Here is a 27,887-nt window from a genome sequence, read left to right as displayed (position 1 = left end):
AATCTCCTCTTGCAGGTCTACCAGGGAGCTGTGACTTTCTGGGCCTGTTAAATCAAGAATTAAGTGAGTTGCTTTCCAGCCCTCTGGCATCCGGTGCCCCGCCTCTTGCTTCCCTCTCATCATCAGTCTCCAAGGACATGCAACAGTTGCAGACGATCCCCGAAGGATCACCATATAAAGATTTGGCAGTGATGACAGTTGCACAGAAATCAGACCATCAAGCACAGAACAAATGGAGGTAACTTTTTTGTTGTTGTTAAAAATATGACAGTGGTTTTTAACTCTTATTTGAAAAACAAATTAAACTGTTGATGGTGAGATTCCAAACAAAACGGTAAAAGTATCCTTCGGATCTTCTGAAACACCCCCACCCCTCCTGGGTGAGAGGCAGTCCATCAATCAGTAAAGCCATTGTGGCCTATCCGCATGATAGTTTGGCTTCCTAGGTCCTGTTAGTAAACAAGACTTATTGCAGCCTCTGTGCTGTGGCTCAGTGCCCCAGGAGAGTTTGGGAATCACAGCGGAGGCATTTGTGAGCAAAGCCAGAGAATTTTTCCAGCAGCATGAACATACAAAAGAAGGGAAATGTTTATAACAAAAGTACAGGGGGTGGTGGTGGAGAAAAAGGATGGTTTGCAGCATTTTGGGACCTGGCTCAGAACGGAAGATCTATCATTTGTTTTCCAGTTGTGGCATGTGTGATAACATAGGGAACCTGTGCACAATTTGAGTTCTGTGTGAGATTATGAAATCTTTGCATCTTTCAGACTGCAAACTCTATTATGTATGCTGGGACTAGTTGTCATCTGTAGTGTCTATTTGCCTCCCTGTTGGACTGAAACTCCAAGTGGTAGTGATACAGGGCTGACAATAGAGGACATTAACTCAGGTTTTCCAGCTAAATACAAGCATCCGAGACAACAGGCTGGATTTCACACAAAAGAATTGGTTTGTCAGGGGCGGTGGATCATGTGGCAAAGGTCTGATCACTTGAGGCTAATCCAGGAGTCACCTGACAGACAGACAGGTTATAAAAGGGCAGGAGCTGCTGATCTATTTGAGGTCTTTACCCATTTTCACCAGCTCAAGCAGAGAGAAGTTGTTGCACGAGTCTGAGGCAGGGGAAATCCTGCATAGCTGAACTCAGCCCATGTCTCAAGGAAAGGGTGAGTTCGGGTGAGGGAGATTGCGCTCAGCATGTTTTCTATGTGATCTGAACACGCTGTGCTTTATTTGTTAAAGCAAGAGCAGTGGTGTTTAGAAGCCTGTGCAAAATGTCTGTGTGTTTTAAAAGTTACACTTAATACATGCCCCCTTTAAGAGGTAAACCAGAAGGCTCATACCTGCAATGGGATTCTGGGAAAAGTTGTGTTTAAGCTGCGGGGGAGGGGCTGCCAGATAGAGGAACTGCACCTTAAGGGCCTGCCTAGGATCCCCAAGTCAGGGGACAATGCTCAGACTCTATTCAGATTCCAGACGCTTAACACATGGGGATCAGCATCTGGATCCCCTCGAAGTAGCCTGGTGAGTAGCCAAGCGTGGGTGCTTGACTGGAGCTATGACAGCAAGTCACCCAGACTATGTAATATCACAGCTGAAAAGTTAGGCCAATACCTGATTGCAACAACTTCTACTTTTGGAATTGCAATTTGCTGGAAGATCCAGCAGGGAAGAATAGGCGCTTGGCTTCTGATGAGACTGGGGTGGTGTTTTTTTTTAAATTATTTTAATATTAAGAAATGAAAGATGAAATTTTGAAAGGATCCAATTTGTTACAGGTTTAAGTGTTAGATAAATAATCTCAGTTTTAATACTGTTTTTAGAAATACCCATCACTATTTCAGTCTATCCATAGACAGGTGTGTTGTCACACATTGACAGAGACCTTTTTCTGAAACAGCACTTTGGAGTGGAAACATGGAAGTGTTTCATACAGCAGCTTGCAAGGGGCAGGAGGAAACAGCTCTGAGGTTATTTGGTTGAGTTTTCACTGAGGAACTTCAAATTGCTGAGGTTGATGGCCCAAGTTTAAACGACCCGTGATTCATGAGTAAGTCTCCACAGTGAAAGTGAAGGGTCATACTACGTCTGTGATCTACACAATTCTGTTGACACCCAGGCATGTTTTGCACTGGGATTAAGGACACACAAAATTGTGGCTCAAGACACTAGCAGAAGAGTAGAACTTCAAAGACTTTTCAGAGAAGAATCAGACAAAGGCAGGGCAGAATGAGCTTCTGTGATTCTGGTAACACAGAGCAAGCAGGTAGTGGGGTAGGAATGTAAGACAAAGCAGTGGACAACTCAGTATCAGATTGGAGTGTTTACTCTCCCACTCCAACCATTCCTGTTTGGAATGGAGGGAGCTAGCCAGTGGGCACATATCTGCAGAAGAGGGCCCCTATTTCACTTAGCATCGCTAAGTGAAAATGCTCACCTCATGAGCAAGTAGCCACATTTGCTTTTTCAAATTGATAGAATGCAAATACCTGCTGTCATCTGGGAGGGGGGGAAAAAGACAGTTGTTTGCTCCAGCTCCATTGGCTTGCTAATGTGGAATTCGGTACGTCAATTAGGGTCGCTAAAAGAAGGATACAGCCATAGCCTATTGTAAGTTTTAGATGCATTTGGCTGTACTACCAGAGAAGGCAGTTCGCCAGCAAAAACAAATGCCAATTTCTCATGAGTCTTCTTTGTGGGTTCTGGATGCCTTTTTGTCCCTGCCTCACCAAATGAAGTCTATAGTTTTGTGGTGGTGGTAACACTAACATGAGGACTGGAAATGTCACCACCACAGACAATTTCTGAAAAATATGTCTAATAGAAAGTTGTGATACTTGGACACTTTAGCAAGAAGACATTGCGTTGACAATTATTTTTAAAAGACCATTTATTAATGTATCTGGAACACTTACAATTCATAATGGGCCAGTAATGTTACTTGAACTGAAATACTGCTTTAGCTTGGAATTGCCCTATGTGTGGTTCCTTTTCCCCCCAAACCCCCCGAAAGTCAGCCCCGTGGCTTCCCCACTCCAGCCACCATTCCCCCCCTTCCCACCCCTACTTTAACAAAAACCATCACTGCTGTATTCACAACCCATAGCTACAGGGCCTTCTTGGTGAAGAAAAGCACTCCCCAAGGCTGGCAAGAGCTGCTTATACTAATATTTTTCTCCCTCCCATAGTTCAAATGCATTGCTAGAGTTCCAGTTACCCACAGAAAAGAGCAACTCAGGACTGCTGCCAACCCTTTTTGTCCTGTGTTTTATAATGGCAGAGGCAGAGCCATCAGTCCCCCTCAGTACATTAAGTTTATCATTTTCTAAAAATGTCAGTGTTAAGTCTTCAAAATACAATGCTACATACACAAAAAAAGGCAGGGGGAGTGGGGCTTAACATGAAGATCAGACCTTTATCCAAACAGTTAGTAGAACTATGACAAGACTAAATAAGACTCTAAATTTAAACCGTTCAGCAATGTGTGGCACTAAACTGACAGGCAAAATATTCCTGGATTAAGTGTGTCCTTTGAAAGGAAGTGCAGGGAAGATAGTAGTTCCAGCTTTGTGTCTCTATAGGCCATATATGCATTGATGCAGGCATATTTTCTGCAGAACTGAAGGGGCTACTACATCATCCACTATGGTCACGTCTCCTCTCTTAGGCACTTCTACTGGAGTAGGCTTTGCATCACATTACATGCTCTATGGAAGCTCCTATCAGTTCTTAAACACAGATTAATTCTCCCATCTCAAAATCATTTCAGAATTACTAGGGCCTTCCTAGATCTGCTTGTGGTGTCTGAAATGTATTAAGTTTCCTACATTTAGACTTCACACAACTTGGTCAATTGCATTGCTTACACATCAATATAAAAATAAATAAAAACACTTATATAGTCAAGCGTCTTACCCTTGTGTGCGCACCAATGGGAAACATTAAAACTTGCCCTGACAGCATGCTAATTTTGTTTGTTTACATATTCACTGAATTCTTAGCTTGAAAACTTAAGGCCTGAACATTCATTTCAGGATTGATCCAGTCCTTAGACAAAGGAGTTAATGAAAGGAGAAAGAACGGAGTTTCCCCTCCAACTTTCAAAGTAAGATGTGGCAGAGCACACATTGAACAAAACCATCGCAACTCAAAAACTGGCAGTCAACTCCTTTCCCCTCCTTTGGAGGCTTCGAATTATAAGGTTTGAATATCAAAGTTACTTCCACGTACATGCCTGAAAATATATTAAGTCATCCATATACCCCCATCCTTAAGTAAATCCAACCTCATCAAAAGTTTCCTTAAAAATGGCAAGTTAAGACACTGCAATACCATATGGAGTTTAAACAAGTTATAAAAGCCTGTCAGGGTCTTGATTAAAGCTGAAGTCACACACCAAAGACAGGTGGTCTGAAGGGTAATTGAAGGATGGCAGCCTGTTGGGTCCAATTTGTTCTTCAGTCAGCAGGCCAAGAGCAGAGTTTACATTTAAGGCATGCTGGGAATACCAGATATAATCCAGTGTGTGCCTGCACTCTCCAGAGGGCCGGATCTTCCATGTAGTGTAAGGAGGCTCTGATTGCCCATCTACACTCAGCAGCTTGTAAGCACTATTCAGGTTGAGACTGGAAGTAGAGAATTCCTTGTAAACTTCTTCGGTGGGCTCTGCATTGAAGTCTCCACAAATTATTAGAGGGATCTCTGCTCCTTGGGTAATATTTTTTAGGTTCTGTAGAAGATCGCAGCCTTGTGCTGATCGAAATCTCTCCCAACCTGTACGGGCTTTCAGATGAGTGACTGCAATGCAGAACAGCTTCCCAGTTTCACTGCATCTCAGCGTCTGGGCTATGGCCACTTGGTTGGTTTTTAGCTTCATTGCAGTCAGACGGATATTAACACTGTTGGTCAATGTAAAGCGGTCCTTGAGAAAAAACAAGGCACAGCCATCTGGTCCGTTATTATGTTCCACATCTAAACAGGGGGACCATGGCTTAGGGAAGAAAGTACACTGGTAGCCTAGCCGACTAAGGAGTGGCTGAAAGGTATCAAAATAATGGTCCACTTCTTGCAAGCACAAAATGTCTGGTTGGTATGCAAGGATTTCCTCCAGAATGAGGCACTTCCTTTCTTCCCACTTGAGAGCTTCCATGGGGCACTGAATGAAGTTGTCCTTGCCTTCTCCAAGAGCTGGAATGAAAAATCCATCAGTACCTATTAATTGCCAGAGCAAACCAGCCTCTTCCTAACTTAGACTTGCATGGGCCTGTGAAAATAAGGGACTCCCTTGTAAACATACTGCCAGCTACGGGTAAGTAGTATGCAGATTTCTACTCAAAATCTGGACCTAACCCCAAATGGATTTAAGGGTTAAGTTAAAATTAAGTGTGATTTATAGGACCTATTGTCTTCCCTTTGCCATGAGAATTTATTACCTTGCTTTGTAGGATACATGTGTGCAAAAGTTGTGGCATACACCGAGGCCATGGATACCAGACTGGATTGGAGCTGTGGCTCCAAAATACCCAGTTACAAGTACTTGTGGTCACAATTTTCAGGAGTGACTACTGATTTTGGATGCCCAATCTGAGATGCCTTAAAGGGGTGTGATTTTCAGAAGTGCCTGGTAAGAAAAATATAAACAACCTCTACACACCGAGGCCCTTGTAAAGAAGTGTGTCACACAGGGCACCCCAAAAAATTACAAGTTGCTTTAAACTAGATTAGTACATGTGGCTGCTACGTCACCTTGTAGTGTTTCTTGTTAAGTCTCTTCCATGCTATTGCATTTACTCTATCATCTGGAAGGTGTTACAAGGCAGAAAGGACTCCAGATAGGAGAGCTATTTGACAATATTCTTAATCTCAATATAGTCTTTTCAAAAGTTTAAAAAAAAACCTGTGCAGAGAGAAGGGGAGATGAGGCCGATGTGCCCAGTTTAACCCTCGGCACTGAGTGCACAATGTGGAAAATACCACTATAAACATAATTATTCCTGTCAATTATTCCACTTCAAATGTGCTTTTCCAAGTAGCAATAATCAAGATAAATGAAAAAATTCCTGGAACTCTGAACCAAGTTTAACTAGTTTTTTTTGTGAATACATTGCCACAGGATGATCTGAATGTGTTAAGTCAACTTCAGAAGAAGAATTATAGAGGGCAAGTCTACTTTTTGGAGGTCACTAAGGATCCAATACTGGGGTGCATCTCAATGTAATAGGAGATGCCTTGTATTCACATAAAGATGGGGAGACAGGAGAAGTAGCTTCAGTTTTATAAGTACAAGAAAAGGAAATATTTGTGTGACTGTTGTGCAGGGAAGGTCACATGAATTCAGACCCAGAAGTTTTCTATTTTTGCTATTTCTTCCGAATTACACTTGCCTCTACCCTAACCCTCCCAATTCCATATATTTGTACTCTGTGCAAACACACTATATCTACATTAAAAAATATATATACAATTAATTTTTAACAGCATTTAGCTCCAAGGGGACTGCCTCAAGTTGGAGATTTATATGAGGTTCATACCTTGCGCAAGAATGTTCCACTGCATGACCCTAATGGGACGATGGGTGCTGGTAGAATCTGCCCTCAGGTCCACAAAGTCTCTCTGGAGTCGGGGAGGGCGTTTTTGAAGAACTGCTTGGCATTCCTGAAGCAGATCTTTAGGATCTATGGGATCCACCTGCTCAGAGTCTGACTGTTCCAAGTATTCCCGATGCTGGGAGGCAGCACTGCTATTCAACGTCTTAGCAAGAGCGCTATATAGCCTGCTCGTACTGTTTCCCATGGAACACGCTGGAAAGAAGGAAGTGACAGTTCAGCATCAGGTATGATGAACTCCCCCTCCCTATTTTCAAATACAGGGTCGATCTTTCACCTCCCAAACCAGAGTAGGCTAGTGAATCGATGGTAGTACTGCAAAAAGTCCAGAAACTTCTGACATTTGCCCCTCACTGTATGGGAATGTTTCAAAGGGCTGCAGCACATAATCAAAAAAGACAGCAAGGGTTCTCTCAAAGTTATGTTTTCTTACATCTTCATAGCATCTTAAGGGGAACTGACTAGGCACTATAATTTTTAAAAACTCCACAATGAATACTACGGCTAATAATTAGATTTAAGTTACAAATAAATGCATTCATAAACAAGGAATCCCACAGCACTTTAAGTTTCCTGCATAAATCATATTTTTTGTCCCTCATTGTAGATCTTTGTCACATAGTGGCCCATATCTGGGTCTTGCCAGGTTGCGAGGTATGTAACGAACAGGTCTGCTGGTTCCTGGGACTATTTATTCTTGGACAGAAACCAAGAGACCAGCAGAAACTGGCTTCAAGATCCTCCCTCCCCCTATTAGCATGATTCTCCAAAAATGTTTTGTCATGACAATTCTTTTCAGCTTTTGAACCAAATAGGACCAAATTAAATGATCTTCAATTTTTCCATCCATTTCCTTATGTAGCTTTGTCTAGAGGATTTTATTCACATTGCGCGGGCACAGTGTAAAAATCTGACAAATAGGGTTGACTCACTGTGTTGATCTCCATCGTAAACCAGCCACAGAAAAGTTGGGTGTGTGAACACACAACCCTATCATAGCTGTGCAAACTGCTAAGAGTATTCTCCATACTGTAGCCTTCCATCTCAGACAATTCAAGAAAATAGAGGCAATAGAATGAAGTATAGGAAATTTCTTAGAAGTGAAATGCTTTCGTCAGAAGATGCAGCAAGGACCAGTAGCTATGAAAGGTGCTGCTAACTTTGTGAAAGCAAAGTTCTGCCTTGTCTTGTACCTCATACATCAGTGGGATTGCCCAGGGTGTGAAAAAATGTAACATTTGCCCTAGTAATGTTCAGGAGAAAAGTTATGCTAACATGGCAACTGCTACAATCAGAAGTTATTTAAATTCTGGGATTCCCTCGGGAGGTAGAAGACATTCATAAATTTCCCAACTAACTTGTGTCATCATTAGAGCTGGCTGGAAGAAGACACTGCAACTTGAGGTTTAGAAGTGTATTTTCATTCCGCGATAGAAAAAAAACCAAAGCCTTTTGAACTGTTTTGCAAAAACTGAATTGTGCCAAAATGGTTGGTTTTGGAGCAAAACCAGCGCCTTTGATTTAGGTAGATGTTTTGGGGGTACCAGTCACTTCTGATGACACTCTCTCCCACTCTATAGCCTGGTGGCTGGGGTATTGGCCTGGTACGTGGGAACCCCAGACTCAAGTCACTGCTCTACCAGATTTAGAGCATCACTCTGAATGTTCCAGCCAGCTCCCTGTCACCACACCAATGCACTGTACAGACAGCATTGTTCACTTTGCAACACAAACCTCAGGGGAGAAGGTACATTTTAAACTTGAGCAAAAATAAAGTGGTTGCAGGGAAGGGACTGAAAACTTCAGAAGCTTGAAGAGCCTGAGTATGAGCTGCATATCCAACCTTCATCCTAGATATGGGCTAAAGAACCACCAAGCCTACTATGTTTCAGGGTTCCCTATGAAAATTCTTATAAATATTTTACATCATGTTTCTCCTACGTTGTACAGAGCTACTGAGTTTTGCTTTCCACTATCCTACTTATTCCATTTAAGGAACTGTTGCTCCCTTCCTGGAAACTTCGACAACAAAACCAGTGGAAGCCTCTAAATAAGTAGTCTCTGCTCTTCCCTCTGAGGAGGGGAGTACATGAGCATACGTTACATAACCTCTCTCTGCAATTATGGCTGTGGAAGTTTATCTGGAGAAGCAGATAAATTCATAGTTCCTCATATACTCTGAGATCTGAATTGCACAGCTTCAGGACAGCTTGTTTTAGGACTCCTGTCTCATAAATATTCTTTTGAGATATACCTCTAAAAAGTTCAGCTTCTCCAGAATTAAGAATGCATCTGACAAGCCCCTCACCACCTACATATCTTCCATTAGAGAAAAAAAATTCTTAGTAGATTTTAAAGTCAGATAAGTCAAATACTTTTCACCTAGGTATTTATATGGTGTCCTTTTATTTTAACGATGCAGCCAGTAGCAGCATCTTGCTCTACAGCAACGAAGAGGAAAGTTTCAGGGGCCAAACCTTCCAAAGTGGGTACTCAGGATTTACATGCACAATGTGCATGTTCGAAAGGTACTTCATTTTTGGAGCACCAGAACGGATGCTATTTGGAGGCCACAAGAAATTTGTATTCCAGTCTTTTACAACCAACTCTACATTGGTTATTTTAAAAGGACTCTACTATTAGTATACTACCACGTTATGTACTGTAAATTACTTTCAAGAATTTCCTACTACAGCTAAACCCACCTTGAAGAGGGTGAATATGCAGATGGATATTCCCTCCTCCAAAACCACACAAAAGAATGCCAATTCACCCATTCTAGCCTCAGACATAGATCAGAGAGATGGACCTTGCTTTATAGGCCCTGTACTTTCTGCTCATTAAACAGTTCATCTTCCCCTGCCCCTTCCAAGCACCGTATCAGCAACAGAATTTACATTTCTGGCTTCAGAACTTTATCAGGCGAGGTTACTTTATATCACAATAGCCCCGAAGACCCCAGCCAAGACTGAGGCCTGTTGTGCGGGGCACTGTAGAAGCAGCCCATCCCTGACCTAAAGGGCTTGCTGTCTAAACAAACAAGACAGACCGACGGTTGGTGGGGAAGAGACTCATCCAAGGTTGCACAGCAGGTCAGTGGCACAGTTAGGAACAGAACTCCGATCTCTTGACTCCCCAGCCAGTGCTGCTTCTCTGCAGTGACAGAACCTAAGCAGCAGGAGGTGGGAATCCTGTCAGATGTTGGCCCCCTGTTTTGCTTATTAACAGAGGGATAGTTGCAGGTTAGACAGCTACATTGTTCATTTTGGCTGAGGGAGAAAAGGGAAGAGTGTTATTCAGGGGTGTAGAGTTAGAATTTTTCCCCCATTACAGTCTGAGGTCATGGCGGAAATCCATTAACTGAGTTCTAGGGAATAAGCCCAGCAGATAAATTTCAGTCAGAGCTTATTTCATACATAGCACTGTACCTTTGACCAAGAGGGTGCTTATTATGCACTCTGCCTCGAGAACGAGGAGTAGGGTTACTTATTTACCCAGGCTAAAGCCTTCAGCGATCAGAGTAGGAGGTTAGACCCTAACTTGCTCTGAAATGCTGGGCAGCTAGGTGCTCTCATTGACTCTCTCTCCCTCTCCCACCCCTCCCCACCTTTGGTTCTTTTCCCCTCAAAGTCTGTCTGCCCAGTTACCCCCACATCGCTTCTGATTGTGAACATTTTACTTCTGCTCCCATAGCACTTCTCACTACCCCACCATAGGCCCCCAACAGCCGTCTAGCGCCAATGATTCCCACCCTACCGTACTCCACAATCCCTAGTAACGCGATCCCTGCAGGCAGCCTTTTCACCTGTACCCTGCAAAATCTGTGCCCCCCTTTTGCCCTGCAGTCCTCTTCTGCCCACATGTCCCACGGCTAGCCACAGCACTCCCTCCACCCATTCTTCTTCCACATGGCCCATGGAAGACCCTCCCCATCTTTGGTGCTCCTTTGGAGGTAGCTTTCTGGGCCCAGCTCTGCCCAGTGCAGGGACAGAAAGCAGAGACTGGAGCCTGCTGCCAAGAGGTCAGGATAGCAGGCATTCTGAACAGCGTGCCAGGTGCTCTGACTGGGGAGGCAGTACTCCCAGCACCTCCCCGTAGTGACAGGACCCAAACAAAGGTGTGTGAAGTCGTGTCAGAAGCCACCCGCATGCTGGAGTCCCACTGCCATTGTAAAACCACAATAAGTATGTTTAAAAGAGTGCCCAGGAACACAACGAGGGAACAATTACACTGGACATCTGACAGCATCTGGTGTCTAGGCAAACTGATCAACTTGCGGGGAAAAGTCACATATTATCCCCCATCTGAACTTACCCAGGGAGGAAAGAAAGCGAGAAAGGCCCAGGAAGAATGGGCAGAAGACCGTCACAGAGGATACTGAACGTGCTGGCATCACCTAGGAAGAAGTACCGCTAGTAGCGAGTGACCATAATCAACGGAGGAGCTGGACTGCCCAACGTGACAGCGGCACAAGAGGAACTAAGGTCTACGGTAATCTTAAATGTTACTTTTTTAAAAAAGACTAATTTCCCAAGATGACCATGTTCCTTTAAATCCTAATGAGTATTTTAGTTTAATCTAATCCAATATCTTTAGGTTGACTCCCAGGGCCATGTGGAACCAAACAAAATGGCTAGAGATGTTCACCCACTTTCTGTTCAGCTTGTTATAAAACCAGAGTGTCATGATGACTTGCTTGACTAGAGCCCTAGTTGCCATTCACCTCTCTGACTACCGTTTTTCATGTCAGATCTTACAAAGGGACCGCTTCATTACTTGCTAGAAAAAGTACTAAAATTGTGCTTCTACTCTTAAGAGTACATAAAAGTGCACCTTCTTACCCATGAGATCTGCTTCTTGTATAATCACACCTGCTGTCTTTCATGACAAAAAAAGTGTTAACTTTCTACTCATATTAGCCTTGCAGAGTCAAAACAGCTAAGAAGGTTCTGTTCTCTTTCACACCAACAGAATGGTTTTGGTCATTTCAGATAGTTATACCCATGGCTTTAATGGGCTTGCTATGGAATTGCAAGAGGTCACTAACAGCATAATTGTATCTGCAGAGCCTTTTACTCCTCGATGATGTGCAAGAAGGAAAGAAATCATCTTGATTCTGAAAGCCCAGGATTAGTCTGCAGGGCTGACAACTAAAAACTCCCACTTCCCCACCTTTTAGTTTATAAACTGATCGTATTTGATATGGAAACAGAGAGAAACATGGTACAATCTCCTACCCCTTCCATCCCCTCCCACCCAGTACCTTTGCAGAGCAGAAACTGTATTAAGCTTACTGGTCTGCAGTTTCCTGGATACAGTGGTGCATAGGCAACGCATGGGAGGGACATAAATGGGGGGCACCAGCTAAAGGGGGGGCTCATAACTCCCCCACGTGACTCCTCCCTGCCCCCTGCCCAGGGCCCCTGTGTTCTCCCCATCCCACGTTACCTGGGCTGGGGGGAATCTCTGTCCTCCCACTGCGCCGGATACAGACTTCGGAACTGCAGCGCTCTCCAGAACCGCAGCAGCGAAAGGAGCAGAACGTGGGGCCACCGGGTGGCCGCACACTAGCAGCTCCTCTGGTGCGGCTGTACCACCCCCAGTCCTTCCATGCAGCTGCGTCTCCTGTCTGAGGTCTGTACAGCCCCACAGAAGACAGGGTTGGGGGCTGGGGCAGTACAGCCGTGCCAAAGGAGCTGCTGGTGTGGGGCTGCCCGGAGGCCCCATGTTCTGCTCCTGTGTCTTTCCGGCATACCGGCAATAAATATCTTAATGGTACGGCATACTGTACCATACTGTCCTACTTGCACCACTGCCTGGATCATTCCTCAATACAACTTCCCCTTTTTGTTCTCTAAGAGTAGATATGATGTTTACCATTTTCCACTTTTTTTTGACCGTACCTTTCCTCTGTACTTTCTCTAGAATGACCACCAATGATTCTGGTGCTACTATTATTCTCTACTACAGTAGGTCCCACTGTACTAAGCACTGTATAAATATAGTACAATACAGTCCCTGATCCAAAAAGCTGACTATTTCAATAACTTTCTGCTTTAGTATTCCAGTGTAAATTTTAAATCATGTCTTGCCTATTTAAATACATTCCTGTTGTCTAGGTGTTTGGGTTTTTGTTGCTGTTTTTTAAATCTATTCTTTCCCAACTGTGCCTTTCCTCTACTTATAGTATTATTATCTGGATAGTGAAATACTTTTCTATAAAGGATTTCAGCCATTGCTTCTCCTGATCAAGCAGCAGATCTATACTTTCTTTTTTTATAATTAAAGTGGTCTGACCTTCTACACTGGAGGAAGCGGATGCCTCTCCCCCAACAGATTCTTTGGAGAACTGGCTCTCTCATTTTTTGTTTAGCATTGAGATAAATAAGATTACACAACATATTTTTTAAATTCTGATATTTAGTAGTAGTTTAGAAGGAATATAGCAGGTTGGGTACTTAAAGCTTCTGGTAGGACTTAAAGCCCCATACAGCTGTTAAAATTAACATCAAGTTTAAATATATTCAAAAATAACTGGTTATCTATATATGCTGTCCTTTCTCACAGAAATACATGGAGATGCTGTCTTACAGCTGTCAGATACCTGATTAACTATATAAAACATTTCCTAGTTTGTACATATGTGGAAGGTTCTAAATACTTCCAGTATTACCCAAGAACAGTGCTTAATTGGTGATGGGGCTTGCTAGGACTCAGACCCAGCACCTCTAAGCTGGCAGTTTGTAGCCCCGACCCGATGGGCTTCGCGTGTCAGTTATGAAAGTAAGAAAATTGCTTGAGTCCCGGCCCCTCTTTCATTACAAATTAAGCACTGCCAAGAGCTCAGCATTTAAGTTGAGCACAGGTTTTGCAATACTCCAACAGAATTCCAAAACAGTAAACAAAGAGAATAGTTATCTTGCGTACGCACCTGCTAAGCCGCTAGGAATCACCAGTGCCAATACAGTAAACAAAGTTAAATAGTGAAAGGTACATAAATATAAGCTCTAACATCACATGACCATTCTTTATTGAACAAACTAGTCAAGTAGGGACATCTAGTGGCCACTGGCAGAATTGCTTCAAACAATCAAGACTAGCGTGGAAAATATTTTTGGTTAAGTGGTTACAGTGAACTTTTATAGTAAAGAGCTAAGCTAAATAAACTATTACAGTGACCAATACACTGAGTCAAGAAAAAGATTCTTGAATGAAATTTTTTCTTATGCTTGTTAGTCAATATACAGGCTTTGTGGACAGCTTTAGTACCAAAAGATGAGCAACTTGAACATTCATCATGTTAGAAAGTATTCTTTATTATAACAGTGGCATAAAAAGAAAAGGAGCACTTGTGGCACCTTAGAGACTAACAAATTTATTTGAGGATAAGCTTTCGTGAGTTGCATCTGATGAAGTGAGCTGTAGCTCACGAAAGCTTATGCTCAAATACATTTGTGAGTATCTAAGGTGCCACAAGTCCTCCTTTTCTTTTTGCAGATACAGACTAACATGGCTGCTACTCTGAAAAAAGTGGCATAAAAATGACTTCAATAGAGATTACAGTGAATGAACTTTCATTATAACCTCAGAACATATATTCATACCTTTTTAGAAGTCACCTTAGGCTGAAAGTTTTTCAGGTTTTGTCTTGACCCAAAGTGAGTATTTTTTGGAGAGTTTGAGAAAACTTATTCAAAAGAGGTGAATAGATTTAAGAGGGCAAAAGAGATTTATTTTGTGTTCAAACCTAAAAAGTAGCTGAGATTAGATACTGTTCATGTGTCTAGTAAGAGATCTAGAATGTATACAGATTTTGTCTAGGATAATAAATTAAAATCTTACCAGTGAACAAATCTAACCCCGCAAACACATTGTATGCAGAATGATACCGCAACATCTTTAAGTTCTAAGTCATTTTTTCTAGAGGCAATATCAAAATATTTTGCTTGATGTTTATTCAGCATTTTAGGTCTCAACATAGTTCTTGCTGTACTTTGATCATGTCTTTCAAGAAAGTCTTTTAAATTGCAATGTAATGTTTTTGCCTTTGAACTGCCTGATAGTTTGAAAAAAGAAAAGGAGTACTTGTGGCACCTTAGAGACTAACCAATTTATTTGAGCATAAGCTTTCGTGAGCTACAGCTCACTTCATCGGATGCATGTAGCTCACAAAAGCTTATGCTCAAATAAATTGGTTAGTCTCTAAGGTGCCACAAGTACTCCTTTTCTTTTTGCGAATACAGACTAACACGGCTGTTACTCTGAAACCTGATAGTTTGAAGAGTTCCTTGGGGGAAGCCCAGACAGAAATAATACAGCAGAGCCGAAAAGAAAAGAAAAAGAGACATTCTGATTAATTGTTAAAGCATTTAATGGGACTGTCCTGTGAATTTTGGAAAAAAATGGTAAATAATCCTTGGTCTCAAATTTGAGAGCCAGAGCCATAATTTTACATATCTATCACTATCCTGACATCTACCCTGATGTGTTCTCCACAGTGATGCGATGCACAGATCATAACTTAGATTTTCCTCAGATCTTTGTCTTGTACATAACACACTGCCCACATTATCAGACCACAAGTAAAATATCCCTCAAGCATCCTGGAAAATTTTACCCCTAAATTGAACATGATGGACAATGTGTCATGTACAAGAAAAAGGTTTGAGGAGAATCTAAGTGGTTAAATTGGCACAGCTAAGCCAATAGGCTCTTAAGTCACTCAGGCCCTTTTGAAAACTTTAACCCTAAGCGCTGGACTTGAAAATATAGTCTGTGTCTCAGCCCACCGATCTAGTTCTCTGGGCAGTAAGACTGACAGAACACAGTAGAGCGCCCAGAGAAAAAACAGGTTATTCAACAGCACTTATGGTAAACGACCAGGGATTTGAATAGTTTCTTCCTTCTATTCCACTTGTTAATACAAAAGTCATTCCTGTACTGTAAGAGGCTGAGTTTAATTACTAGACCACCTCTTGGGGTGCAAACTGGCACAGGCAGCTAGTTATGCAAGACCAATTACACAAGTTATTATGGATAATTTGGAGATAAGAAACAGATTTTCTATTTGGAGTGAAACATGTTTAACTAAAGCAAATGTTTCTTTAAACTGAGAATACTAATTCACACAAGAAACCTTTGTTTCCACTTTAGACTCACAGCTCTCTCTAATGTCTCCCATCCCACAAGTAACTGGCTGCAGTTTCAGAAATCCTTTCCACCTATACCAAGTCTGTGCCGGTTTGCCTCAGAAATGACAAACCTGGGCAAAACTATTCAAAACATCAATCACGTTGCTGCTTTCTGTGCAAGGGTATGTGAGGAGATCGCAGCTGAAGTCACCTAAGCCATACATTATCTTTCAAGGTGTTGTCTTCATAGTGTCCATGTAACCCACACACCTCCTGGGTGTGGTGTTCTGTCCCCACTGAGACCACTTAGAGATTAATGAATCTGACAGCTTTAGCTAAAAGCCATGTGGCTTATGCAGTCAAAGGTCCCAGCTTCAATCCTGCTCACCAACGACCAGGGTCTGTCAGCATTACAAGTGGGGCTCGTGTGGGATATCAACTGGGAAGCCTTTGAAGCTTGGGACATGCTTCCTTTTTCTTCTAGTTCTTGTCAAAGTTTTCTCTTTTGTTTATTAGAGTGCTCCCTTTTAGTAGGTCTCACCTCAAAAAGGAGTGTGGTGTAAGAGACACTCTTTTCTACCACTACAATTAATCCCTTTTATTAAGGGTGTATTTAATAAGGATTCATCCCAACAACCACAGAAAAATTGATCTTGTATATAAGAGTCCAATTCAGTACCTTTACCTCAACCTGAGACCTCTGGAGCTTAGTATATGAGCCTCTACTGCATGAGCTAAAGCCACGTGGCTCTTAGCTAAGGCTGTAGCAGACTCATTAATCTCTAAGTGGTCTCAGTGCCACTAGAGGGGACATCATCATGCACCTCATCCCCAATTCAGCAACCCATGTAAATTAGGATAACTGAAGCCAATGGAGGTACACTAGTATAAGAGAAACAGTCAGGATCCAGGTCTTCAGCAAGAGAGCAATTATAGTGCTCTCCAACTATGCAATATAGTGTATTTCAGAACAGTCATAATGCAAATTCTGCTCCTACCAGGTGAAGTGAGGCACAATTTCTGTAGCAGATCTAGAAGGAAAAGCATACTTACCCCTGATAATCTGAATTTTCAAAAGGAGATCAGCTTTTCCTGTGAAAACTCTGGTAACTGTGGTTGCTAGAGATGGGCTCTTGTTTCTTCCAACAAGAGCATGGCACCACCGAAGCCAGGTTATTTGGCCTCTCCCAGACTTAAATTGAACCAACTGCTGCTCTGTGAATTACACAGTATGAGGAACTATGTATTGGCCACTTATTTACAGCAGGAAACAGTTAACTGCTCTAAAGTCCCACAGCCCTTGGATGCACAATACCAAATTTATTCTTCAGCTTCCATTGTGGATTGATTTAAGTCAAAGTGATTTAAATCATCAATTTAAATCAGCAAGCAGGAAATCTTATTTACATAATTGATTTTAATCATATCTTGCATTAGTACTTTTATTTTTCTAAAGAGAGGCTGATTCTCCATGCTTGGTAACCATTAAAACATGCTGATTTGTAAGTAAATATAGCCTTTGAACTAAATTTTGTGCTTTTTTTTTACAATCCAGGATACACTATATCTTAACACGTTTAAGTAATTATATCTCTATTTATTCAGATTCTCATTTTTTATGTTAGAAAATAGTGAATGATGCACTTCTTATTTATTAGATTATTTTCTTTCTTCTGATTTGTGTCAAGTTCTGCATGAATGGAAATTCAAATTCAATTTAAATGCTTAAACAGCATTTTAATTTTTTGTTATTAAAGAAAACTACCTTAAATGTGCTGGATACATAAGAAAAAGTATCAAAACATGTTTTGCATTTAAAAATAACTGATTTACTAAACAAAGGAAGTAGGAGCTGCAGTTAGTGAACTTAACTGGTTATTTCTATTCACCATGTCCTTCAAAATTTTAGAAATAGTAGATCTCATCCTCTCACACCCAGTTTTATTCTTACATTTGATTCTTAAAGCTTTCCTGTTTTTTCAGCTCACATTGGTTTCTTACCTTTGACTCAACTGGTCACAGAACTGAAATGAAGAAAATCTTCTTTCTGCATCTGCAGAAGAAGCTACTGCTGACAAAAGCTGGGTTACTAATTCAACGAACTCTAGCTCCAGATGCTTAGTCAGTTCTAGTACTTCCACTAGTTCAGTGCTTCAGCTTTCTTTAAAGTAATGGCAGCAAATATTCATAGATTCATAGATATTTAGGTCAGAAGGAACCATTATGATCATCTAGTCTGACCTCCTGCACAGCGCAGGCCACAGAATTTCACCCACCACTCCTGCAAAAAACCTCACATGTATATCTGTGCTATTGAAGTCCTCAAATCAGAGTTTAAAGACTTCAAGGAGCAGAGAATCCTCCAGCAAGTGACCCATGCCCCATGCTACAGAGGAAAGCAAAAAACCTCCAGGGCCTCTTCCAATCTGTCCCGGAGGAAAATTCCTTCCCGACCCCAAATATGGCAATCAGCTAAACCCTGAGCATATGGGCAAGATTCATCAGCCAGATACTACAGAAAATTCTTTCCTGGGTAACTCAGATCCCAACCCATCTAATATCCCATCACAGGCCATTGGGCCTATTTATCATGAATATTTAATTTCCAAAACCATGTTATCCCATCATACCATCTCCTCCATAAACTTATCGAGTTTAATCTTAAAGCCAAATAGATCTTTTGCCCCCACTGCTTCCCTTGGAAGGCTATTCCAAAACTTCACTCCTCTGATGGTTAGAAACCTTCGTCTAATTTCTAGTCTAAATTTCCTGGTGGCCAGTTTATATCCATTTGTTCTTGTGTCCACATTGGTACTGAGCTTAAATAATTCCTCTCCCTCTCCGGTATTTATCCCTCTGATATATTTATAGAGAACAATCATATCTCCCCTCAACCTTCTTTTAGTTAGGCTAAACAAGCCAAGCTCCTTGAGTCTCCTTTCATAAGACATGTTTTCCATTCCTTGGATCATCCTAGTAGCCCTTCTCTGTACCTGTTCCAGTTTGAATTCATCCTTCTTAAACATGGGAGACCAGAACTGCACACAATATTCCAGGTGAGGTCTCACCAGTGCCTAGTATAACGGTACTAAAACCTCCTTATCCCTACTGGAAATACCTCTCCTGATGCATCCCAAGACCACGTTAGCTTTTTTCACGGCCATATCACATTGGCAGCTCATAGTCATCCTATGATCAACCAATACTCCAAGGTCCTTTTCCTCCTCTGTTACTTCTAATTGATACGTCCCAAGCTTATAACTAAAATTCTTGTTATTAATCCCTAAATGCATGACCTTACACTTCTCACTATTAAATTTCATCCTATTACTATTACTCCAGTTTACAAGGTCATCCAGATCCTCCTGTAGGATATCCCTGTCCTTCGCTAAATTGGCAATACCTCCCAGCTTTGTATCATCCACAAACTTTATTAGCACACTCCCACATTTTGTACCAAAGTCAGTAATAAAAAGATTAAATAAGATTGGTCCCAAAACCAATCCTTGAGGAACTCCACTGGTAACCTCCCGCCAGCCTGACAGTTCATCTTTCAGTACGACCCGTTGTAGTCTCCTCTTTAACCAGTTCCTTATCCACCTTTCAATTTTCCTATTGATCCCCATCTTATCCAATTTAACTAATAATTCCCCATGTGGCACGGTATCAAATGCCTTACTAAAATCTAGGTAAATTAGATCCACTGCGTTTCCTTTGTCTAAAAAAATCTGTTACTTTCTCAAAGAAGGAGATCAGGTTCGTTTGGCACGATCTACCTTTTGTAAAACCATGTTGAATTTTGTCCCATTTACCATCGACTTCAATGTCCTTAACTACTTTTTCTTCAAAATTTTTTCCTCGACCTTGCATACTACAGATGTCAAACTAACAGGCCTATAATTACCCGGATCACTTTTTTTCCCTTTCTTAAAAATAGGAATTATGTTAGCAATTCTCCAATCATACGGTACAACCCCTGAGTTCACAGATTCATTAAAAATTCTTGCTAATGGGCTTGCAATTTCATGTGACAATTCCTTTAATATTCTTGGGTGAAGATTATCTGGCCCCCCCCCCCCCCATTTAGTCCCATTAAGCTGTTTGAGTTTCGCTTCTACCTCAAATACGGTAATGTCTACCTCCATATCCTCCTTCCCATTTGTCATGCTACCATTATCCCTAAGATCCTCTTTAGTCTTATTAAAGACTGAGGCAAAGTATTTGTTTAGATATTGGGCCATGCCTAGATTATCCTTGACCTCCACTCCATCCTCAGTGTTTAGTGGTCCCACTTCTTCTTTCTTTGTTTTCTTCTTATTTATATGACTATAGAACCTTTTACTATTGGTTTTAATTCCCTTTGCAAGGTCCAACTCTACTTGACTTTTAGCCTGTCTCACTTTATCCCTACATGTTCTGACCTCAATAAGGTAGCTTTCCTTGCTGATCCCTCCCTTCTTTCACTGCCTGTATGCTTTCTGCTTTTTCTTAATCACCTCTTCGAGATGCTTGTTCATCCAGCTTGGTCTACAACTCCTGCCTATGAATTTTTTCCCCTTTCTTGGGATACAGGCTTCCGATAGCTTCTGCAGCCTTGATTTAAAATAATCCCAGGCCTCCTCTACCTTTAGATCTATAAATTCTTCAGTCCAATCCACTTCCCTAACTAATTTCCTTAATTTTTGAAAGTCAGCCCTTTTGAAATCAAAAACCCTAGTTGCAGATTTATTTTTGTTAATCCTTCCGTTCAGTTTGAACTGAATTAGCTCATGATCGCTTGAGCCAAGACTATCCCCTACAACCATTTCTTCTATGAGGTCCTCACTACTCACCAAAACCAAATCTAAAATGGCATCCCCTCTAGTCAGTTCAGCAACTACTTGATGAAGGAATCCATCAGCTATCGCATCTAGGAAAATCTGACCCCTATTATTATTACTAGCACTCGTCCTCCAGTCTATATCTGGGAAGTTAAAGTCTCCCATGATCACACAGTTTCCATTAGTATTTACTTTATTAAAAACATTAAAAAGGGCTCTATCCATATCCAAATTAGATCCCGGCGGTCTATAGCACACCCCAAGCACTATCCCAGGGGAGGCTCTAATAGTTTTCTTCCCCAATGCAATTTTTGCCCAGACGGACTCAGTCATATCCATTTCATTGCTTCTTATTTCTTTACATTCTACCTCATCATCAATGTACAATGCTACTCCACCACCTTTACCTTTATTTCGGTCTTCCTAAACAGCACATACCCCTCAATACCTGTAGTCCAGTCATGACTACTATTCCACCATGTTTCTGTTATCCCTAGAATATCTGGTTTCACTTTCTGCACCGGTAGCTCTAGTTCCTCCATTTTGTTACCTAGGCTCCTCGCATTAGTATACAAACATCCTAATTTTTGCTGTTTGGCCTCACTCACATTCTGTACCCTATTAGGCATGGTCATTCTACAGCCAGTATAACCTATTAGACTGGTATCTACACTGCCCTTCCTCCTACCCATGACTGTATCCTTTCTTACTTCGTTTTTTTTCCTCTCAATGCTAAAATCCGGCGCGGAGATTACCTGGACATCTCCCCCAAATTCCTAGTTTAAAGCTCTCTTATATACTCTCAAATATATACTGCTTAATATTTTTTGTATTTAAATTATTAATAGATTATAAGTAGTTGAGGCCTTAGCATAAGCTGTCAATTTCAAATTTAATTTTAAATAGGTTTATTTTTTTAAAAATAAGCTTGTATTTAATTTAAAATAAAAATATATTTTTTTCATTAAAAAAACACATTGATTTTTATCCAACCTATCAGCTTCTAGTGCTGACCCTCTTGAATGGCCATATCCTAGTGAGGATCAAGACTTGACGTGTCTATTTTGGCAGAACTCAACCCTGTGCCCCCAATCCAAGATAATTCAAAATATTATTAATTTAACAGGGGGAAAGAATCAGGATATTTAGGTTTTTAATGTGTTATTGTCCATAGATTTATAGAACATCTTCAGGGCTCAGCAAAAGTAATAATATATGCCAAGTGCCACCATTAGCAAAGATTAAGACTCAATCCTTCAGTTTACTCCACTAATGGGGTTCCATTCAGGTGCACTGGTCCACTTGGGTAGAACCGGTTGTATGACTGGGGCACAAGTGAGACTGATACAACTGCCAGTGAAGTCAGTGGAAAGACACAGACTTAATCAGGAGTTGGATCAGTCTCCAAAACGAAATAGTCAGCATTGTTAGGATACACTTATTCAGGCTTGTCGGTAAAGGCCTGTACTAGAAGAATTTAGGTGTATTCTTATCACTTGGCTAGTTAGAGGTATAAAAGAAAGAATCAAAATCACTGTCTGCCAGTGTAAGGTCCTTCTCTTACTGTGACAGTCTGAGGCCCTGTTCTTAGATTAAGGCCTTTGGCTAAGCAACAGAGGCAGCCATAAACTGGGAAGTGAACGGTCACATCCTCACATGCCAAACTAGCACCTTATTTCAATGTGACTATTGGGCTGTTAGGAATACAATCCTGTCCTGATAGTGCCTATCACCTCCAAAGAAAGGGAAGTGCCTAGAAAATGTAAAAGGAAACTTAGTCTGATAGCATCCTGTCTGGCAAGAACTCACTTATCAATAGCTGGGATGTGAAATCCTCACTTCTGTATTGTTTTGTCATTATAGTTCCCACTTTGCTATTGTTTGTCTGTATAATCTCTCTCTGGTTCTGTGATTGTTTCTGTCTGCTGTATAATTAATTTTGCTGGGTGTAAACTAATCAAGGTGGTGGGATATAATTGGTTACATAATCATGTTACACTATGTTAGGATTGGTTAGTTAAATTTCAGGAAAATGATTGGTTAAGGTATAGCTAAGCTGAACTCAAGTTTTACTATATAGTCTGCAGTCAATCAGGAAGTGAGTGGGTGGGTGTGTGTGGGGAAAATGGGAATAGGGAATGGGGGTGGGGAAATTGGAATCATGTTTTGCTAAAGGGGGAAATGGGAACAGGGAATGGGGGTAAGGAAATTGGAATCATGTTTGGCTAAGGGCAGGAATGGGAACAGGGACACGGGTGTAAGACTCTGTGGTGTCAGAACTGGGAAGGGGGACACTAAGGAAGGAAACTGGAATCATGCTTGCTGGAAGTTCACCCCAATAAACATCGAATTGTTTGCACCTTTGGACTTCGGGTATTGTTGCTCTCTGTTCATGCGAGAAGGACCAGGGAAGTAAGTGGGTGAAGGAATAAGCCCCTTAACAAGCATACTATAAAAACTGATGAATTTAAGTATTGACAGCAATGATTCTCAACCCGCAGCCCAAGCAGCACACAACTGCAGCCCATATGACCTCCTGAGGGCTGGAACTAGGGGAGGGACACCTGCCGTGGGCGCAGAGCCGGCAGGGGTGGGGTGCCAAAATGGGGTGGCGCAGCATCAGCCCCTGGCAGGATTGGGCCCAGAAGTATCGGCTGGAGGGCTCAGCATCCCTTAATTCCACAGAATTGCAGGTTCAGTGACCCCAGCTGGAGTAGACTCCCCAGCACTAGGACCTCAGCAGCAGGTGGGCAGAGTGGGCTACATGGCTGAGCTATATGCAGCCAAGATAGAAGACCAATGAGCATGGGGATGGGGGCACAGAGGCATGGGAAGAGGGTGCAACCGGTGCATGTGCGACAGACTCTAGTTGGGGACTAGTGGCTGGGGGCAGTCCATGGATGGGGGGGGAGGGTTGAGTGCTGGGGGGCAAATCTTTGGGGGCATGGGGATAGTTGCTGGGTTGGGGGCCTGGATGCTGGAGGTGGCAGTTCCTGGTGGAACCGTTCTGCCCTGGACAGGGCACCGTGTCTTTGCAGGGCAGGCATGTGTGCCAGCCCAGTGTTGGGGGGCTGGATGCTGGGGGGACAGTCCCAGGAGGGTTGGGTGATAGGGGGTATTCCTTAGCTGGGGATGGGGGCAGTCTGGGGACTGTCATGGGCATGGGGGGCAGTGCTCCCCATCTTTGCAGGAAGGCTACGCAGCCACGCTCTCCGGGCGCTTAGCCCAGCCATGCTATCAGCATGGAAGTGAGGGTGACAATACATCATGCCATACCATGCCACCCTCACAGTAAATTAATTTGAATAGTGAATGTTTTGACTTATTTTGCTAGTTTAAAATGCTCTTTGTAGACATTTGCCAGTGTTTAAATGAAAGGTACTATATTGATTTGAATTGTATTGTTGTCATATAATAAATACTAAACCTTGTATGTTTTTTGTAGAGGTAGTGTGTGTGTGTGTGTGTGTGTGTGTGTGTGTGTGTGTGTGTGTGTGTGTGTGTGTGTGTGTGTGTGCGCGTGCGCGCGCGTGCGTGCGTGCGTGCGTGCATATATAGTATGGATGCGCCCCACAGTGGTAAACAAGTTGAGAACCTCTGATTTACAGTCCGAATATCATTCCTATAATTTGTTTCCTGATTAAACTTTATACCTCTGCAGCACAACTATACTAGGAGTTTCCACTGGAGTAACTTTAATTACACCAGCACAGTTATTAGTCTAAACAAAGCCTAATATTGCATGTAGAAACATGTTTTGTTTTTGCTTTTTACAGGATGCTAACTGCAAAAAAGCTAGATCAAAGTCTTATATGTATATTCATTCAAGTGAGCAAATTCAGACATAGGGCATTCAGTCTGATCTTCTCTTTCACCGCTTGTGTACAAGAATTATCAGGTTTGAGAACAGATCATTTATGTTTTTAACCATATTGTGACACAATACCCAGGCATGAAGTGGGTGAGGATGTACCAAGAAGTTTTAACTCTAAATATCTTGAGTTTTATAAGTGTGACTCAGATGTTAAAGAGCAGCACTGGCCGGAAATTTAAAGTTGCAAGAAGTACGATTCTAGCAAGACCAAGAAACATAAGTCTCTGTGGATCTTTTAAAAATTCCTTTTTTAAACATAACAGTTTGAAAGATTTATAAATTCTGCTACAGTGTTTTCAACTAAAAATCATATTAGCACCTGGCTCAAACATGGACAGCCATAAAGGGAAATTAGCTAAAAAACTAAGAAAAAATTATTTTAATCAACCGGGCAAAATTGTGGAAAATAAAAAAAATCAACGATCAGTATGAAAAGTAAATTTGATTTAAAAGGTTTCAGAGTAACAGCCGTGTTAGTCTGCATTCTCAAAAAGAAAAGGAGTACTTGTGGCACTTTAGAGACTAACCAATTTATTTGAGCATAAGCTTTCGTGAGCTACAGCTCACTTCATCGTATGCATACTGTGGAAAATACAGAAGATGTTTATATACATACAAACCATGAAAAAATGGGTGTTTACCACTACAAAAGGTTTTCTCTCCCTCTACCCCACTCTCCTGCTGGTAATAGCTTATCTAAAGTGATCACTCTCCTTACAATGTGTATAATCAAGGTGCGCCATTTCCAGTACAAAACCAGACTCCAGCGAGAGACTGTAGAATTGGAACTCATTTGCAAATTGGATACAATTAGAGACTGGGAGTGGCTAAGTCATTATGCCAGTTAATTGTATCCAATTTGCAAATGAGTTCCAATTCTACAGTCTCTCGCTGGAGTCTGGTTTTGAAGTTTTTCTGTTGTAATATCGCAACTTTCATGTCTGTAATTGCGTGACCAGAGAGATTGAAGTGTTCTCCGACTGGTTTATGAATGTTATAATTCTTGACGTCTGATTTGTGTCCATTTATTCTTTTACGTAGAGACTGTCCCGTTTGACCAATGTACATGGCAGAGAGGCATTGCTGGCACATATCACATTGGTGGATGTGCAGGTGAACGAGCCTCTGATAGTGTGGCTGATGTGATTAGGCCCTATGATGGTGTCCCCTGAATAGGTATGTGGACACAGTAGGCAACGGGCTTTGTTGCAAGGATAGGTTCCTGGGTTAGTGGTTCTGTTGTGTGGTATGTGGTTGCTGGTGAGTATTTGCTTCAGGTTGGGGGGCTGTCTGTAGGCAAGGCCTGGCCTGTCTCCCAAGATTTGTGAGAGTGTTGGGTCATCCTTCAGGATAGGTTGTAGATCCTTGATAATGCGTTGGAGGGGTTTTAGTTGGGGGCTGAAGGTGACGGCTAGTGGCGTTCTGTTATTTTCTTTGTTAGGCCTGTCCTGTAGTAGGTGACTTCTGGGAACTCTTCTGGCTCTATCAGTCTGTTTCTTCACTTCCACAGGTGGGTATTGTAGTTGTAAGAATGCTTGATAGAGATCTTGTAGGTGTTTGTCTCTGTCTGAGGAGTTGGAGTAAATGTGGGTGTATCGCAGAGCTTGGCTGTAGACAATGGATCGTGTGGTGTGGTCAGGGTGAAAGCTGGAGGCATGTAGGCAGGAATAGCGGACAGTAGACAGCCCCCCAACCTGAAGCGAACCTCAGACGTTCTTGTTAAACCCTGGATTTGTGCTGGAAATGGCCCACCTTGCTTATCATACACTTTGTAAGGAGAGCGATTGCTTTAGATAAGCTATTACCAGCAGGAGAGTGGGGTAGGGGGAGAGAAAACCTTTTGTAGTGGTAAACACCCATTTTTTCATGGTTTGTATGTATATAAACATCTTCTGTATTTTCCACAGTATGCATAGGATGAAGTGAGCTGGAGCTCACGAAAGCTTATGCTCACATAAATTGGTTAGTCTCTAAGGTGCCACAAGTATTCCTTTTCTTTTTGATTTAAAAAACACACTTTTTTTTTTTAATCTTTCAGAGAAAAATTAGGTTTTTGTTTAAATCCACTCCGTATTCCTTTAAAACCAGCCTACGTTGGCCGGGATTAGAACGTTCTAATGCCCACATTCCATCCACGGAAGCTTCAGACCCCGAACATTCCAAACACTCACCTGCTCGGGAACTCGCAACACCTGGACCTACCGCTGCAGAGCACTGGCCGGCCGAGGCCCCTTGGTGACAGCAACCACAGCGAGGCGCGGCAGAGGAGGAAGAGCCCAGGAGGGCAGGCGGGGAAAGCGCTCTCTTCACCGGAACAGGAGATCGGAGCAGCAGCAGGGACGACGAGGAGGAGGAGGTGGGGGTGGTGCAAGGGGCACAGCAGAGAGTGGACAGGGCCGAACACAGGGACCTAGCAGGGCTCTGATACATAATCCCGCTGTCCCCCAGAAAAGCTAGACGAGGGCACCAAAAAGCTGGTGAGGGTGGAAGGCTTGCCGGCGCGGCGTGCGGGGTTAGCTCACCTGCGGCTGCCGCGAGCTCCTCCTCTAGCGTTAGCTGCCGCTCAGATGTTACTGGGAAGCCACATACGTACACATGGGGGAGAAGGAGCCGGCGCTGCGCTGCGCAGAAACGGCAGGAACAAAGGCCGCCCCCAGCCACGCAGTAGCTAGTTCCCGTTATCACCCGCGCCTCCAGCTCCCACCCACCGCGGCGGGGACTCCAAGGAACCAGCTCGGCTCCCAGCGCCTCCGACACATCCGGCAGCTGCCAGCGCTCAGCCCAGGGGCGGGGAACGCTCCACGCAGACTCCGCTCCCCTGCAACGAGCCTGGACTCGACGGGCTGGGACTCCTCTCGTGTGGCCCGGTGTTACCGGGCTTCAGGCGGCCTTTGGCTGGAGAGGAGGGGGGCTGGTGAGCCTGCCTGGAGCTGGGCAATTTCCAGTCCACCCCCTCTGCCGTTTGATGACGTGGGCTTGCTCGCAAAGGGTTTCCGAAACCATGCTCTGCAGTTGACATCACACAGAAAACCACACAGAAAGAGGAAGCTGATGGCCCGGCGGGGAATGACTGGCTGGGAGGGATGTAGGGTAAAGGTGGGAGCATAAATAGCCTGCGGCGGGGGCGCTACAGCAGACTAGATGGAAAGGAAGAGAAATGGTGTCTCACCCTGGAAATTCGCTGACTTTGAAAAGTCAACTCTTCCAAATGTTCTGTTACAACAAAGCCCTCTCTCCTGTGTATGCCCTGACTTGGATCCCTTCCCATATTGATCAGTATCCTTCTATAGTGCTGGCATCTAAGTTTGCCAGATCCCTTTTCAGTAGTACTACCTTGTGGATAATCTAAGCACTATACCCAGATGTACAGACTCTCTTTCCTCGCCCTATGTATTACATACTTTTTTTAACATTAGCTTTAATACATTTTTTAAGGATTTTGGTAATTCACATTTGG

The 27,887-nt window shown here is 42.6% G+C and overlaps 1 protein-coding gene across 3 annotated transcripts; it reads right to left on the bottom strand.

Annotated features, from left to right (window-relative positions):
• Nucleotides 1-3,065: 3,065 nt before the first annotated feature.
• NOCT (nocturnin) lies at nt 3,066-27,321 on the bottom strand. 3 transcript variants are annotated; one of them, XM_077815232.1, is made up of 3 exons: nt 26,602-27,321; nt 6,531-6,800; nt 3,066-5,187 (listed from the first exon to the last, which is right to left on the bottom strand). In XM_077815232.1, the coding sequence occupies exons 1-3, from the start codon at nt 26,858-26,860 to the stop codon at nt 4,352-4,354; spliced, it is 1,365 nt and encodes a 454-aa protein (XP_077671358.1). In that variant the 5' UTR covers nt 26,861-27,321; the 3' UTR covers nt 3,066-4,351. The 3 variants fall into 3 exon arrangements, with proteins under 3 accessions (XP_077671358.1, XP_077671360.1, XP_077671359.1); XM_077815234.1 differs by having other exon boundaries at nt 26,953-27,317; XM_077815233.1 differs by lacking the exon at nt 26,602-27,321 and adding an exon at nt 10,920-11,189.
• Nucleotides 27,322-27,887: the final 566 nt, after the last annotated feature.

The sequence above is a fragment of the Eretmochelys imbricata genome, chromosome 4 (assembly GCF_965152235.1).
Source record: "Eretmochelys imbricata isolate rEreImb1 chromosome 4, rEreImb1.hap1, whole genome shotgun sequence".
NCBI lineage: Eukaryota > Metazoa > Chordata > Testudines > Cheloniidae > Eretmochelys > Eretmochelys imbricata.
The sequence above is the reverse complement of the archived record's forward strand: the minus strand, read 5'-3'. Positions and strand labels throughout refer to the sequence as shown.

What these genes read in the sequence shown, in the direction of transcription:
- NOCT (XM_077815232.1), bottom strand. Translation starts at nt 26,860, where the DNA reads ATGTATCAGAGCCCTGCTAGGTCCCTGTGTTCGGCCCTGTCCACTCTC. An exon ending in TGTTGCGAGTTCCCGAGCAG is followed by an intron (nt 6,801 to 26,601) that starts GTGAGTGTTTGG and finishes CCTTCTTTCCAG; the next exon opens with CGTGTTCCATGGGAAACAGT. An exon ending in GTGGAACATTCTTGCGCAAG is followed by an intron (nt 5,188 to 6,530) that starts GTATGAACCTCA and finishes TTTTCATTCCAG; the next exon opens with CTCTTGGAGAAGGCAAGGAC.